At 41.0% G+C, this 16,231-nt stretch overlaps 1 protein-coding gene across 3 annotated transcripts in view; it reads right to left on the reverse strand.

Annotated features, from left to right (window-relative positions):
- LOC115217301 (lipoxygenase homology domain-containing protein 1-like) overlaps positions 1-16,231 on the reverse strand; it is a 308,929-nt gene that overhangs the window by 30,302 nt on the left and 262,396 nt on the right. For all 3 annotated transcript variants that reach the window (XM_036507273.1, XM_036507275.1, XM_036507276.1), the window contains 7 exons: positions 16,025-16,155; positions 15,053-15,204; positions 13,313-13,417; positions 12,481-12,589; positions 11,414-11,595; positions 10,327-10,505; positions 7,986-8,102 (listed from right to left, as the gene is read on the reverse strand). In XM_036507273.1, the coding sequence (XP_036363166.1) occupies positions 7,986-8,102; positions 10,327-10,505; positions 11,414-11,595; positions 12,481-12,589; positions 13,313-13,417; positions 15,053-15,204; positions 16,025-16,155 (975 nt within the window). The remainder of the gene's footprint in view (positions 1-7,985; positions 8,103-10,326; positions 10,506-11,413; positions 11,596-12,480; positions 12,590-13,312; positions 13,418-15,052; positions 15,205-16,024; positions 16,156-16,231) is intronic.

Here is a 16,231-nt window from a genome sequence, read left to right on the forward strand (position 1 = left end):
AGGAGACAGGTCTATCTAGCCAGAGGGGAAGCAGATAAAAGAAAATTTGCCAATGTCCTGCGCCGTGAGGATGAAAGACTTGAGGTATTTCGTGTTGCAAGACAGTGTGTGAGAGAGAATCGAGATGTGGTAGGAGAGAAATGTGTTCGCATGGAGGATGGTTCACTTGCGTTAAATGAGGATGCAAAGAGAGAAGCTTGGAGACGCCACTATGAAAGGTTGCTGAATGAGGAAAATGAATGGGATAAAGAGAGTCTGCCGAATGTTGACCCAACAGAGGGACCAGCTATCCGAGTTGATAGTTCCGTGGTAGCTAAGGCAATTAGAAGCATGAAGACAGGGAAAGCCCCAGGCCCATCAGGAATTACTGCAGAGATGCTCAAAATATCTGGTAGTGTCGGCTATAGCATAGTCACCCGTATAGTTAACCAGGTGATACACGAAGGAGTCATACCCAATGACTGGTGTAGCAGCATAATAGTCAACTGCTACAAAGGTAAAGGCGATGCCCTAGATACAAATAACTACAGGGGCATCAAGCTGTTGGATCAGGTAATGAAGGTTACGGAGAGGGTTATAGCCCAGTTAATTAGAGAGAGAGTTAGCTTAGATGATATGCAGTTTGGGTTCGTGCCAGGGAAAAGTACTACTGATGCTATATTCCTGGTAAGACAGCTGCAGGAGAAATACCTAGCCAAAGGTAAGCCCTTGTACCTGGCTTTTGTTGACTTAGAGAAAGCCTTTGACAGGGTCCCCCGATCCCTTATCTGGTGGTCAATGAGGAAACTAGGGATAGATGAATGGTTAGTGAGAGCTGTGCGAGCCATGTACAGAGACGCAGCTAGTAAGGTGAGGGTTGGCAACGAGTACAGTGAAGAATTCCGGGTAGAGGTTGGGGTCCACCAAGGTTCAGTCCTCAGCCCCCTCCTATTTATCATAGTCCTCCAGGCAATAACGGAAGAATTAAGACAGGATGCCCCTGGGAGCTCCTATATGCTGATGACCTTGCTCTAATTGCTGAGTCACTATCAGAACTGGAGGAGAAGTTTCAGGTGTGGAAACAAGGATTAGAATCGAAGGGCCTTAGAATCAACCTAGCCAAAACCAAAGTCCTAATAAGTAGGAAGGTGGACCAACCACAAACGACTTCAGGTAGATGGCCCTGCTCGATCTGTAAAAAAAGTAGGTGTAGGTAGAAACTCTATAAGGTGCACCAAGTGTAAGCTATGGACACATAAGAGGTGCAGCAATGTCAAAGGAAGGCTAACTAAGAAAATAGTTTTTGTCTGTGGCAGATGCTCAGGAGAAATAAACACTGGAAATGTGCAGAGTCCAACTTCTACCACGTTCCAGGGAGACAAACTAGAAGTAGTTGATAGCTTCCGCTACCTAGGAGACCAAGTCAGTAGCGGGGGTGGGTGTGCTGAAAGTGTAACTGCTAGAGTAAGAATAGCCTGGGCAAAGTTTAGAGAGCTCTTACCCCTGCTGGTGACAAAGGTCTCTCGCTAAGAGTAAAAGGCAGCAGACTATATGATGCGTGTGTACGTACAGCCATGCTACATGGTAGTGAAACATGGGCCGTGACAGCTGAGGATATGCGTAAGCTTGCAAGAAATGAAGCCAGTATGCTCCGATGGATGTGTAATGTCAGTGTTCATAATCGTCAGAGTGTAAGTACTTTGAGAGAAAAGTTGAACCTAAGAAGTGTCAGTTGTGGTGTGCAAGAGAGACGGCTGCGCTGGTATGGTCATGTGACGAGAATGGCTGAAGATAGTTGTGTGCAAAAGTGCTACACCTAGCAGTTGAGGGAACCTGTGGAAGAGGTAGACCCAGGAAAACCTGGGACGAGGTGGTGAAGCACGACCTTCGAACTTTAGGTCTCACCAAGGAAATGACTGAAGACCGAGTCCTATGGAAGTGTGCTGTGCATGAGAGGACCCGGCAGGACTAGTCAGGCCATATCCCGTGGCCCCTACCTGGGACGTCTGTGCATACCTTCCTTCTTGTGACACTTGTGAAGACCTGCTGAGGCAAGTGAAGTGAAAATCAATCAAAATAGATGAACATCAATGGAATTTGTATCTTTGTGGTACCAGTGCCTGTGGCACACAAGAAAACCATCCGAACGTGGCCGTAGCCAGTACCGCATCGACTGGCCTCCGTGCTGTGGGAACATGGTGGCACATAAAAAAAACCCATCCGAAGACCCGGCGCAAGACTAGTCAGGTCATAACCCGTGGGCCCTACCTGGGACGTAGTCAGTCCACCTGTACATACCTTCCGACTTGTGAAGACCTGCTGAGGCAGTGAAAATCAAATCAAATCAAAACAAATCAAAATAGATGAACATCAATGGAATTTGTATCCTTGTGGTACCAGTGCCAGTGGCACACAAGAATCCATCCGAACGTGGCCGTAGTCAGTACCGCTTGTGGTACCAGTGCCGGTGGCACACAGAATCCATCCGAACGTGGCCGTAGTCAGTACCGCTTGTGGTACCAGTGCCGGTGGCACACAAGAATCCATCCGAACGTGGCCGTAGTCAGTACCGCATCACTGGCCATCCGATCGTGGCCGTTCGCCAGCCTCATCTAGCACCTGGTCGGTGGCACACAAAAACACCATCCGAAGACCCGGCAAGTAGTCAGGCCATAACCCATGGCCCCTACCTGGGACGTAGTCAGTCCACCTGTGCATACCTTCCTTCTTGTGACACTTGTGAAGACCTGTTGAGGCAAGTGAAAATCAAATCAAAACAAATCAAAATAGATGATGCATCAATGGAATCTGTATCTTTGTGGTACCAGTGCCGGTGGCACACACTTTGTGGTACCAGTGCCGGTGGCACACATGAGACCATCCGAACGTGGCCGTAGCCAGTTCCGCATCGACCGGCCTCCGTGCTGTGGGCACGTAACAAAACCATCCGATCATGGCCGTTCGCCAGCCTCATCTGGCACCTGTGTCGGTGGCACATAAAAAACACCTTCCGAAGACCCGGCAAGACTAGTCAGTCCACCTGTGCATACCTTCCTTCCTTCTTGTGACACTTGTGAAGACCGGTTGAGGCAAGTGAAAATCAAATCAAATCAAATCAAATCAAAATAGACAAAATAGATGAACATCAATGGAATTTGTATCTTGTGGTACCAGTGCCTGTGGCACACAAGAAATCCATCAGTGCCGTAGTCAGTGCGGTGGGCACATGACAAACACCATCCGATCGTGGCCGTTCGCCAGCCTCATCTAGCACCTGTGTCGGTGGGCATAAAAACACCATCCGAAGACCCGGCAAGACTAGTCAGGCCATAACCCATGGCCCCTACCTGGGACGTAGTCAGTCCACCTGTGCATACCTTCCTTCTTGTGACACTTGTGAAGACCTGTTGAGGCAAGTGAAAAAAATCAAATCAAAACAAATCAAAATAGATGAACATCAATGGAATTTGTATCTTTGTGGTACCAGTGCCGGTGGCACGTGGGCATAAGAAAACCATCCGAACGTGGCCGTAGCCAGTACCGCATCGACTGGCCTCCGTGCTGTGGGCACGTAACAAGCACCATCCGATCGTGGCCGTTTGCCAGCCTCATCTGGCACCTGTGTCGGTGGCACATAAAAACACCAAAACACCATCCGAGCGTGGCCGTCTGCCAGCCTCGTCTGGCACCTGTGTCGGTGGCACATAAAAACACCATCCGAGCGTGGCCGTCTGCCAGCCTCGTCTGGCACCTGTGTCGGTGGCACATAAAAAACACCATCCGAGCGTGGCCGTCTGCCAGCCTCGTCTGGCACCTGTGTCGGTGGCACATAAAAAACACCATCCGAGCGTGGCCGTTTGTCAGCCTCGTCTGGCACCTGTGTCGGTGGCACATAGAATCACCCACTACACTCTCGGAGTGGTTGCGTTAGGAAGGGCATCCTGCTAGTAGAAACACTGCCAGATCTGACTGGACTGGTGCAGCTTTCGGGCTCCCCAGACCCCAGTTGAACCGTCCAACCCATGCTAGCATGGAAAGCGGACGTTAAATGATGATGATGATGATGATGATGATATATATTAATATAATTCGAGACAAAACCACTATTTTAAAACCAAACAAGGAAAGACTTAATCAATACATAAAATTTTAATATAAATTAAATAAACCGCCACTACAAATGTTTCATGTCTGCTCCGACTGTCGGAGCAGACATGAAACATTGTAGTGGCGGTTTATTTAATTTATATTAAAATTTTATGTATTGATTAAGTCTTTCCTTGTTTGGTTTTAAAATAGTGGTTTTGTCTCAAATTATATTATATAATATTTTACTATAAAATTGGATTTAACCCTAAATCTGATCTTTCCCTGTAATTTTGGATTCATTCCCTAATATTTATTATTATTATATATATATATATATATATATATATATATACTAGCATTATGACCCGTCGTTGCCGGGTCATAGTGCTAGTGCATGTATATATGTGTATATATATGTGTACATATTACATGTACATCTATATATATACATCTACACATAAAATACAAAATACAAAGTTATATCTTGATATTGCTAGTGATAACAATACTCAAAATATATAACAGACTGGAATTGTTAGCCCGTCTCTTGCAATTTCGATCAATTGTGTCTTGTCCTCCCTCTTGTATAGAAGTGTCGCTAAAATCCAGCCTACCTCTACTTCTGGGGGGGAGATTTAATTTTTATCCGGGACGTCCTACGTCCCAGATATAAAGGTAAAAATAAAATATTTCCACTTTGCAAGGTTCAAGTCGAGTACTCCCTTGCACGCTCCGTTGACTCGAACCTTGCTTCTATTGTGGCGAATTTACTGCCTCTGGTTAGATATCTTTCATAGTTGCACCAAGACACTTTTCGATGGTGCTTTCCTCCAGGTGTTCAAATTTTTTTTTTTCTCTACATAGTGTACTTTATAGACAATAGTCTTTTCTTTAATTTAATTTTTTATTTCGTTTGGTGGTGTTATCCTAGATTCACTGTCTTTGTCGGTGATCAGTCCGAAATAGGTTTGTATTTCTTCCATTTTAATTTTAATGAGTTCACGCCCGCCGACGGCTGCAGTGAAATTCATTTTTGGACTTTCTTCTATCGAAGGCATTCTAACAAAAATGCTTCCGTGTAAATGGTAAAAATATTGTCAATTTCCCCAAACAGGGACACAATTCAATTTTTAAACAATAACCCTTCTCCCAAAGGGGGAGGGTTACAGTTTACAATTATTTAACAAATGCAACACAAGAACGTTTCCCTTATGAGGAACCAACAAACGTGATAACAATAGTTAAACAGTAATAATAATAACAGTACTCAGTAGAAGCAGCTGTTCGAGAAAACAGACATTACATACAGCCAAACTTCATATAGATACTTAATGCTAGCTAATTAGCAGATAATCTAATGTAAAAGCCGTGGTAAAGGGTATTGCACACCTCCATCTGGACTATTCCATTTCTGCACGCTAATTTTATTTTTAATTTATTCCCATTCATGTGAAGCCACTTATTCAAGTTCAAGTCATTGATGCAATTTTATACCAATTGCTATTTTTACTTTTGTTATGTTACGATTATATTATACTTTAGTTTGATTTTAATTATTACTTATTACATATAATTCAATTGTTATTATTATTTTTATTGTTAAAGTGAAAGTATCTGACATAAAATAGAGAAATGTTTTTGTTTCACTTTTAACACGGAATACTGAAATAGTGGAGAAGACATGATATTGCTATGGGCTAGCTCTAGGCAAAAAGTTAAAAATTATTTTTGCTGATGACACTCCCTGGTCCCTAAGTAAGGCATGTGTAAAATTTGAATGAAATTGGTTGTGTAGTTCTCAAGTTTTAGGGAAACACACAGACAGACAGACACACATTCTCAGTTTTATATATATATATATATATATATATATATATATATATATATACATACATACATACATACACACACACATACAGATAAGAAGAGAAATGGAACAACAATTAACAATTTGAAGTTGATCATTGGTATTAAAAGGTCAGAGTTTAATTGTAGTTGAAAAACATTTACAGCTGTTTCAATTTGTCATTTTTGAAGTAAATTTGCATTTATCTCGTTCCATTTAACAAACAACCTTTTTCTTTTCCTTTTTCTCCTGTCTATATTGCCCCGATATAAAAAAGGTGTAGGTAGAAACTCTATAAGGTGCACCAAGTGTTAGCTATGGACACATAAGAGGTGCAGCAATGTCAAAGGAAGGCTAACTAGGAAAATAGTTTTTGTCTGTGGCAGATGCTCAGGAGCAATAAACACTGGAAATGTGCAGAGACCAACTTCTACCACGTTCCAGGGAGACAAACTAGAAGTAGTTGATAGCTTCCGCTACCTAGGTGACCAAGTCAGTAGCGGGGGTGGGTGTTCTGAAAGTGTAACTGCTAGAGTAAGAATAGCCTGGGCAAAGTTTAGAGAGCTCCTACCCCTGCTGGTGACAAAATGCCTCTCGCTCAGAGTAAAAGGCAGACTGTATGATGCATGTGTACGTACAGCCATGCTACATGGTAGTGAAACATGGGCCGTGACTGCTGAGGATATGCGTAAGCTCGCAAGAAATGAAGCCAGTATGCTCCGATGGATGTGTAATGTCAGTGTTCATTATCGACAGAGTGTAAGTACCTTGAGAGAAAAGTTGAACCTAAGAAGCATCAGTTGTGGTGTGCAAGAGAGATGGCTGCGCTGGTATGGTCATGTGACGAGAATGGCTGAAGATAGTTGTGTGCAAAAGTGCTACATCCTAGCAGTTGAGGGAACCTGTGGAAGAGGTAGACCCAGGAAAACCTGGGACAAGGTGGTGAAGCACGACCTTCGAACTTTAGGTCTCACCAAGGAAATGACTAGAGACCGAGACCTATGGAAGTATGCTGTGCGTGAGAAGACCCGGCAAGACTAGTGAGGCCATAACCCGTGGCTCCTACCTGGGACGTAGTCAGTCCACCTGTGCATACCTTCCTTCTTGTGACACTTGTGAAGACCTGTTGAGGCAAGTGAAAATCAAACCAAATCAAAATAGATGAACATCAATGGAATTTGTATCTTTGTGGTACCAGTGCCGGTGGGACATAAGAAAACCATCCGAACGTGGCCGTAGCCAGTACCGCATCGACTAGCCTCCGTGCTGTGGGCACATAACAAACACCATCCGATCGTGGCCATTCGCCAGCCTCGTCTGGCACCTGTGTCGGTGGCACATATAAAAAACACCATCCGAGCGTGGCCGTCTGCCAGCCTCGTCTGGCACCTGTGTCGGTGGCACATATAAAAAACACCATCCGAGCATGGCCATCTGCCAGCCTCGTCTGGCACCTGTGTCGGTGGCACATAAAATCACCCACTACACTTTCGGAGTGGTTGGCGTTAGGAAGGGCATCCAGCTGTAGAAACACTGCCAGATCTGACTGGCCTGGTGCAGCCTTCGGGCTCCCCAGACCCCAGTTGAACCGTCCAACCCATGCTAGCATGGAAAGCGGACGTTAAACGATGATGATAATGATGATGATACTCTAAGTCATTCTGACGATGTATATATGTATGTATGTATGTGTATATATATATATATGTATACACACACACACACACATATAATCAAATAATCAAGAAAGAGAGAGAGGAGAAAAATATAAACGCATATATAAATATATGTATGTATTTATATATATATGTATATGTTTATGCATACACACCCACTTCTATACAAGCATTTCTTTTTTATGTTTTCCATCCTTTAGCCAAAAGGGAAGACAGTGCCAATGGACTCCTTAGAGGGCCTTTGTGACCGATGGGAGGTGGGAGATGCGATCCTTAAACCAGAAAGCTTGTGTTAATGCTTACAACAGAATGGACTTCTCTAAAGGTTTCTCTATTGGCACAGAAGGACATAAGCAGCAGATAAATGTATAAAGAAGTGAGGGGGTTTCTTTTACCTTTCCAGAATAAATTAACTTTCGGACTTCAACTTTAGCAAGATACCAGCCAGCACCAAAACCAGATCCATCATGACCAATGCGAATCTTTTCAACATCATCTCCAATATTTTCCATCTTATGAAATAGGAAAAGAGAATTGCATGGTTGAACGCTAAAAATCATTTATGTTTCTCACACCTCAAATCTATAAACCCCAGCATTTATTCAAAATGATGTATTGCAAAAAAAGAACAGAGATTTATAAGAGGCACAGCAACTGAGAGTTTGTGCAAGACAAGTTTGTTTGGAGAAGGTGCAGTTGAAGCAAAGGTTGTAGCCAGATGGAAGGTGAAAGAGTAGATGAATGCTATAGGTGACAGGCATGGAAAGAGTGGAAGAAAGGAGGAGATGTGGGAAACAATATTGAATAGGTTGGGGAGAAGTTAGATATGAGGTTTAGATTTAAGGAAAAGAAGTACAAAATAACAGGTTTATCAATGTTGTATGATGTGAGGATGCGATGAGAGATTTGAGTGAGAGTCAAAACGTTTATCGGGGGTCGGGGTGGAGGTGGAAAGTTTGGACTCTGAGCTCCACTGAACCTCAGAATAAATGTTGCTAAATGTTAAAAATGGTGTTAGTCTTGTATATGCAAGACTAACATGGTGTTAGAGCTGCACATGGTAGTAGCAGTGGTGGTGATGGGGTTTAGGTGGAAATATCTGACCATAGGCTATTCACACACTTCTTTTCAGATACGAGATACAGACATCAAAGAATAATCCATACATCACCAGAAATGTCCCGCTTCCTCTCATGGCTGCTACCATCAGCATTGAGGAATGGTAGATGTGGAAAGATTATGGAGTTGCTGGCACAGATTTGAGGAGATGTGTATTGTGTGCAAGAAGTAAGATGAAGAGGAATTTTAAGCAAACCTTTCACAGGCAAAACAAACAAAATCATCTTTATTATTTAACATCCACTTTCCATATTGGTGTGGGTTGGATGCTTTGATAGGAGTTGGTGATCTAGAAGATTGTGCGAAGCTCTACTGCTTGCTTTGGTGTGGTTTCTGTTGTCCGATGCCCTTCCAATGTCAATCACTTTACAGAGTGTCCAGGGTGCTTTCTACATTGTACCAGCACAAGTCATTAAGTAACTAGCAAGACTGAGTGGGGGAGAGGTGACTTTATGCCAGGTGATGAGACATTAAAGAATGGGTTGGGGTGTCTCTCTGTAGAGGAGAGGGAGAGAGAAAAGATGGAAGTGAAAATGCATTTGGGTGTGCCCTCAAGTTAGATGGAAGTGTATAGAAGAAAATTGGATAAAGTGAGAGGATTTTATAGTCATCAGGAAAACAAGACAGACAGAAGCTTTGTGTCCCCACAAAGAATGTATTACTTAGTTGACACACAGGGCAACAAGGAAAAAGACAAAGAACCATAATATAAATGACAAGTGGGAATGGGGACTTGTGCAGTCGGCCAAGTAGAAGAGAGAAGATGTGCAGAAGCTATAACCAGGAACTCCTGCAAGGGCAAAAGAGATGTTCTAGAAAGAAGCAGGTTCTGAAAAGAACAGAGTTTTAGCACAACTGGTTGGGAAGAAGATCACTTTAGATGCCATGCACTTTGCTTTGTGCCAGAATGGAATAACCAATGATTTCCTCTTCCAAATGAGAGAGCTACATAAGACATTTCTATCCTACATCTCATATTTGTTGAAATGGAGAAGTTTTTAACAAGGTATCATGGTGTGATCTAGTGGTGAGTAAGAAACTAGGTGGTGCAAGCCATGCATAAGATGCTGTTAGAAAGGTGAAGAATTTAGTGTGCAGGTAAGAGTTTATTGAAATTTGCTTCACCACTCTCTCCAGTTTATTATAATTCTTCAGGCCTTAACAAAGGAGATTAACACTGATAGTCCATGAGAACTCCTGTATATTAACAGCTTAATTCTCACTCCTGAATCTGTAAAAAAACTGAAAGAAATTCCAAGCATGGAATCAAAACCTGGACTCAAAAGGCCTCACTGCAAACCTGAGAAAAAGACAGAACGCTTGGGTCTCTTCAATAACTGGAACAAAAGTGGGAGGGTTCTGTGATTCTGCACTTCCTGAAAAACCAAGATTGATAAGAAAATATAAGTTTGAGTTAATCCAGAATTTTGGATTATCTGGCCCTAAGAGGTTGATGGAAGATATTAACCAGTGCTAGAATATATTGGTGTCTTGGGGTTACTAGAATATATTGGTGTCTTGGGGCTAATTCTGAGATAAATTGTGTTATTGAAGCCCAATATTGTGTGTTAAGATGAGGAAATGGAAATAGAAAATTTGGTATCTCTGCAGACTTACCTCTAAAATAAATTTATCTACAGCATTTCTTCTGAATTTCTGTTTTCTCTCGTTTTTCGTGAGACACAGAGGCTTTTGTTGTGTTCTCTTGTCTTTACTGTAGAGGGCAATGTAGACATTGGCATCTGTGGAAGCCTGAGCAACATCTCCAGTGTATGTGGTTATTTCATATGGTATATCTGAGGAGGGACAGTAAAGACAGCAGAAAGAATCAGAATTATTTCAACATTTCTTAAATGAAATTAGCAGGAATCATGTCATGAATAAAAACAATAAAACTGGGGAAAATAAAAAAGATTAAAAAAAAAATATTAGCACCTGTTGATACATTTGTAGGTGTGAAATAATAGAGACAGGTGTTGTATAAGTGCCAGGATGGCTATGTGGTTAAGAAGCTTGGTTCCCAGCCACACGGTTTTGGGTTCAGTCCTGCTGCCTAGCACCTTGGGCAAGTGACTTCTGCTATGTCCTCAGGCTGACCAAAGCTTCATCAATAGAATTGGTTGATTGAAACTGAAAGTCTGTCACACACACACACACAGCCCAGCCTTCCTACACAACACATACTGACCGTTTATCTAAACAAACCTTCCTGGGGTTTATATCCTCACTTATCTTCCTCTTTCCACAACCCCTGTAGATTCTCCATCACCCTTCACTACTTCCTGATAGTAAGGACCCTACATTTACTCTATGACTTGAGTGATCTCAATCATCGAAGGGAACCAAGACAAGGTTTGAATTCAGACAATCAAGAAATGTAACTAAAGACCACCACAAAGGCATTTTGCATTAGGCTCCACAGGTTCTAATCTTTTACAACCAATGACGAAGGGGCCTCTATGTGGTTACTTCACCTGCTAGAAACAGTAGCCAAATGTCTCTCAAATCACACTCAACATCTTAAATAAGGAAAAAATTTATTAGTTGATGTAGTCCAAGACAGTCCTGAAAAAGTGGAGTGGTCAAAGCTGGAATGTCTTTGATCAAATCCTGATTGAGCAGAGGCCAAACAATAATAACCGCAATATCTAATGGATAAACAAATCTGCAGATGTGTTCTTATTTCTTGTCCAGTTGTACTTACAAGGAATATAGTCTGAAGACAATGGCTGAGGATAAAGTTCCCTCTCCAACAGACCATCATCTTCACCTTTTGCCAACCAACGACCACAGGGGAAGTTCCAAGTCTTTCCAAGAGAAGGACAGTCAATGATGACTTTATCAAGACACCATGCACTTCCCAGTCCAGTGTCATCATGGCCGATTCTGTGGAGAGAGAGAGAGGAAGAGAGATATAGTTTATTACACACATTGTTAGACAGTGCTATTGTTTTATCCTAGAGTTCCTTAGAAACAGATGTGTCTATTGACAATGCTATGTAACACCTGATATAATACGGCTGTTGTATATAATGTCCGTTGTCGAATCATGGCTGTTTGCTGGAATATCTTTTGTGATGTTTGTTGTACAAAGACCAAGAAATATTTTACATATTTCTATTTTAAATACATTATTTATCTGTAGCAGTTTATTAAAAAGACTCACAATATTTTATGTATAGCAAATTGTTACAACACACCTTGATGGTGGTACTAACTACTGCTGAAGTTTAGGTTATAGTACCAACAAATTATAGTATAGATTATTGTATTAACACACTATACCACTGGTACATGTAGGGCTGTAGTTGCCTGCGATGTGGTAACCTAGCAACATCTGGTCAATACTTGTTGACTGCAACAGGAAGCAGAGTTGGTTGCATATAGTGCAGATAGCAGGTCATCTGGGAATGTTATATCTAGAATGAACTAGCGTCATATCCAGTGGCAGATTCATTTCTCATCCACTTAACACCATAAACCTAGAGCTAAGTATTGGTTGTTAACACTTCCCCATGGTTTTATGAGGTTATGTATTTAGATATTTGTGGTTGACATCTCTTACAACATCATCTTTATCTCATGGCTGTTCAATCCAGCTCCCAAACCATCACACTGTTTTCATTTCAAAAGGCCATAACTAAATAAACAGAAGGTTGGAAGTTAAATTAGCAGTTGATATTACCAGGAATGAGTTGCTAACCAATCCAAAGGCATAGTCTTCAGTGATGTGAGAGTTATTATAAGAGTAAGATTTGATATGGAACTTACTTGATTTTCTGAAGTTCTCCAGTATCAATGACTTCAATAATGAATTCATCAATTTGGTTTCGTTCAAACTTGTTGCTGTTTGTAATTGAAGATTTTAACAATATTTTCCCTGGAAACACAACCAGAAGCAGACAAACCTGAAACATCATCCACCGTCTTAACAGCAAGCAATCACAGAACAGCATTAGCAATCACTGGTTCAGCACCACACTACAGCTGGAGCAATCATTGATCATAGGTCAGCTCAGTCAGAATTGATCAAAGGATAAACAAGTCCTGACCCCTCTATTTACTCTTCCCACCTTGGGTCAAAGGACAACATAGAATTATGGATTCATTTTTAAAAATTTCATTTGGAGACCCCAGTCAAGACACATAGAACTCCTCTTGTAATCCTACATTATCACACTGGGGTAGGGTGGTGGAAACCCAATGTAGCTGGGCCCCAATGAAATCTGAACCCTGAGGCAAATGATCACAAAGTTTCTATTTTCAAAACTAACCAATACCAACCTGTGGTGTCATGTGTCTGGCATTGTCCACCCAGGGGTGGCGTGTGCTGAGCCCTTTATTCTACATTGTTCCAGTTGGGTAGAGAAAGCATTGGTAGCTTGACATCAACTGAGATTGACATTTAAAAAACAAACATCACAATGGGCTGAACACACACATGCAAGCATGCAAACACACACACACGTGTATGTGCACACGTTCAACACAATATAGGCACACACGCACTTACAAACACACAAACCCACAGTGAAATATTTAAGAAAGTAAAAAGTCAATGTTATTGACCTGTGTTGGCAGAGGTGAGGATTTGATTCCTTACCAGAGTTATCCAGGTGTCCGTACAGAATCACATAGACATTTGCATCAGTGCCAGCTCCCCATCTATCAGCAGTGTGCACCTTCACATGGTAGGTGGTGGTCAGGGCTGGAACACAGATTTGGCAGGATGGAGGTTAGGCATGAAAGGGTGGGAGGAATGAATGTAGGGGAGAATGGTTACTGAGAAATTGTATAGTAGACATGTACTATAGTGGCTACTCAGAAATATGATACAGCTGTTGCTACTGAAGGGTGTAATGTGAAAACTGTAGTAAGTAATTGCATTGTCGCTATGGCAACACGTAGAAGGAGGGTAGCTACAGCAAAATGAGGTTTAGTAGTAAATACTGCATTTATATATATATCATCATCGATTAACGTCTGTTTTCCATGCTACACACACACACCCATCCCATGTGGCACTATGTAAAAGCACCCAAAACACTCTGTAAAGTGGTTGGTATCCAGTTGTAGAAACCATGCCAAATCAAACTGGAGCCTTGTCCAGCTCTGGTCAAACCGTCCAACCCGTGTCAGCATGGACAATGGACATTAAATGATGATGGTGATGATACATGAATGCATGCACACACACACACACACATATATATGTATCAAATGAAATAAAATGGAAAACAGGACACAAAGGATGTCGTGGTATATATGTTTCGAGCTTTATAGAACAACTTATTCTTACATCAATGCATAATCGACATAACAGATAGTTCAAAAGCCCTCTTCAGCCGCATGCAATTGCTACACCAAAGACTTGTAACACATTATGAAAGGTTTGAGAAAGAACATTTGGTATTGTTTATAATGGTAGGTAAACTGAGTATCACTGGGAAAGTATGTTTGTAAATCTTCATAATCAAATAGGCGTACAGGCTATTTATTGGACTCCAAAAAATCGTCCATACCGTTTTCTCACTCAATATAGAATGAATACTGGGTAGATTCCGGTTGGGTTTATTCTTCTTGTAAGGGAAGGAATTGGATGTTGAGAGAAAGAGAAAAAGAAGAAAAGAGGGGAAGGGGAGGAAACGTTAATGAAGTTGGGATCACAAAAAAAATATATATATCAATATAAATATAATTATAAAGGATAATAAAATATAAAATATAATAAAAAGTAAAGGTGTAAAATTATAAATATATAAATATATAAAGAACGTCAGGTATAGGGTCATAAATTCTAGAAATGTATTGTGAAAGTGTAAAAGGTACAAAAAATAAAGAGTAAAAAATAAAAAAAACAAAAATAAAGATAAAAAGATACAAAAGTATACAAAGCGGTGGTAAAGACAAAAGGATTAAGATAGAGAGATGGTGGGTTAAAGTTCTGATGCTGTGGTGAGCATCGTAATTACTTTTAATTATCGGGGGGGGGGAGTGAAATGTGATATAGTTGAGGTGAGTGGTCAGTTTATAGCAGTCCCACGTTACATGCTTTAAGCCTATCTTGTACCTGTCACATCCTTCTTTAGATTTTTCCTGCATAACTTTCCTCTACTTTCTTGTATGTTGAGAAGTGAGTGATGACTAATCCCCATGAATTCCTAAATAACAATGAAACCAGCTAGTTCAATCCTTGTCCAAAGATGTTGAAGAGTCCCCCCATGAGCCTCATTTCACCACAATATTAAATGCATAGAGTTAGGACTGTTTGCTATATATTTATAACATTCAACAAACTTTAACCTAGAAATACTGGGAAGATTAAATTATTTTCATGTTAAACCTTTTACTTCCAGACCAAGTTGTGTTTTTAAAGATTCTGGTTCATTCTTCAGTAATTTCTTCTTCAGAGATGCCTTCACTGGCACCAATTCCCTCACAATTTGTCCGTCGCCTTCATTAGTTGCCAACCACCATTGACAAGGAAAAAATGTTCTGAAAAAAAAAAAAAAGAAACCCCAGTAAACAATGCAACCCCAAAAAACTAGAAATTTTGGAAACTTTAATAAAAATCTGAGACAAGGATAACAGGAATAATATATACAGTAAAATTGTGTGTCAGTGTGCATGTGTATGTGTGTGTGAGTGTATATATGCACTTGTCTATTGTGTGGATGTCGAGGTGTGTATGCATATATGTACTTGAGTTTGTGTGTATGTATGTACATATGCATGTGCATAAGTATGTTATTTCAGTATATCTGTGCATGCATGTATATGAATGTATATGTGTGTGTATGTATATGAATGTATATGTGTGTGTATGTATATGAATGTATATGTGTGTGTATGTATCTGTATACATTTTTTCCCTTAAATATATATAAAAAACAACCTCGTCTGTTGCTCACCTCAAACCCTTGCAAACTTAACCCAATCTCTGTCTCGATCCCTTCACTTTTATCCCCTTGTATGGTGAGGATATGTCCCAATAACTCATCGTCACCAGCTTCTACTCTCCTTTTCTAATTGCAGTGGTCAGGTACCTCCTCTACAGCAAGACACCTGTTCCGGTCCCTTTATCATACCCTAACACCCCTCATTAAAGTCACCTCCCACCATCAAAGTGTCTTGCAACCTCACTAGTGCTGGCAAAGCACCCAACATATGTTGTAAAGTGGTTGTCATTAGGAAGGGCACCCAACACAGATGTCTTACTTGCTGGATCCTGTGAAACTGTCGAAACCATGTCAGCATGGATGCTAACAGATGATGTTGATCTACACACACACACCCAGTCACAAATGGTACTTACTGTTGGTTGTCGTTGTCTCTAACTTCTACATAATCCAAGAACCAAGCCGCATTGCTGCCACTGTTGTCATGCCAGATTTTGATTTTCTTCAACTTTCCCAGATCAATCGCATTTAATGTGAAGATGTCTTCCTGCCAACAATTTAATAATACTTCCATTTGTGATAACATTTAGAAATTACTTGTAGGAGCCACATGTGATTCTTTA

This window comes from Octopus sinensis, linkage group LG11 (assembly GCF_006345805.1).
Source record: "Octopus sinensis linkage group LG11, ASM634580v1, whole genome shotgun sequence".
NCBI lineage: Eukaryota > Metazoa > Mollusca > Cephalopoda > Octopoda > Octopodidae > Octopus > Octopus sinensis.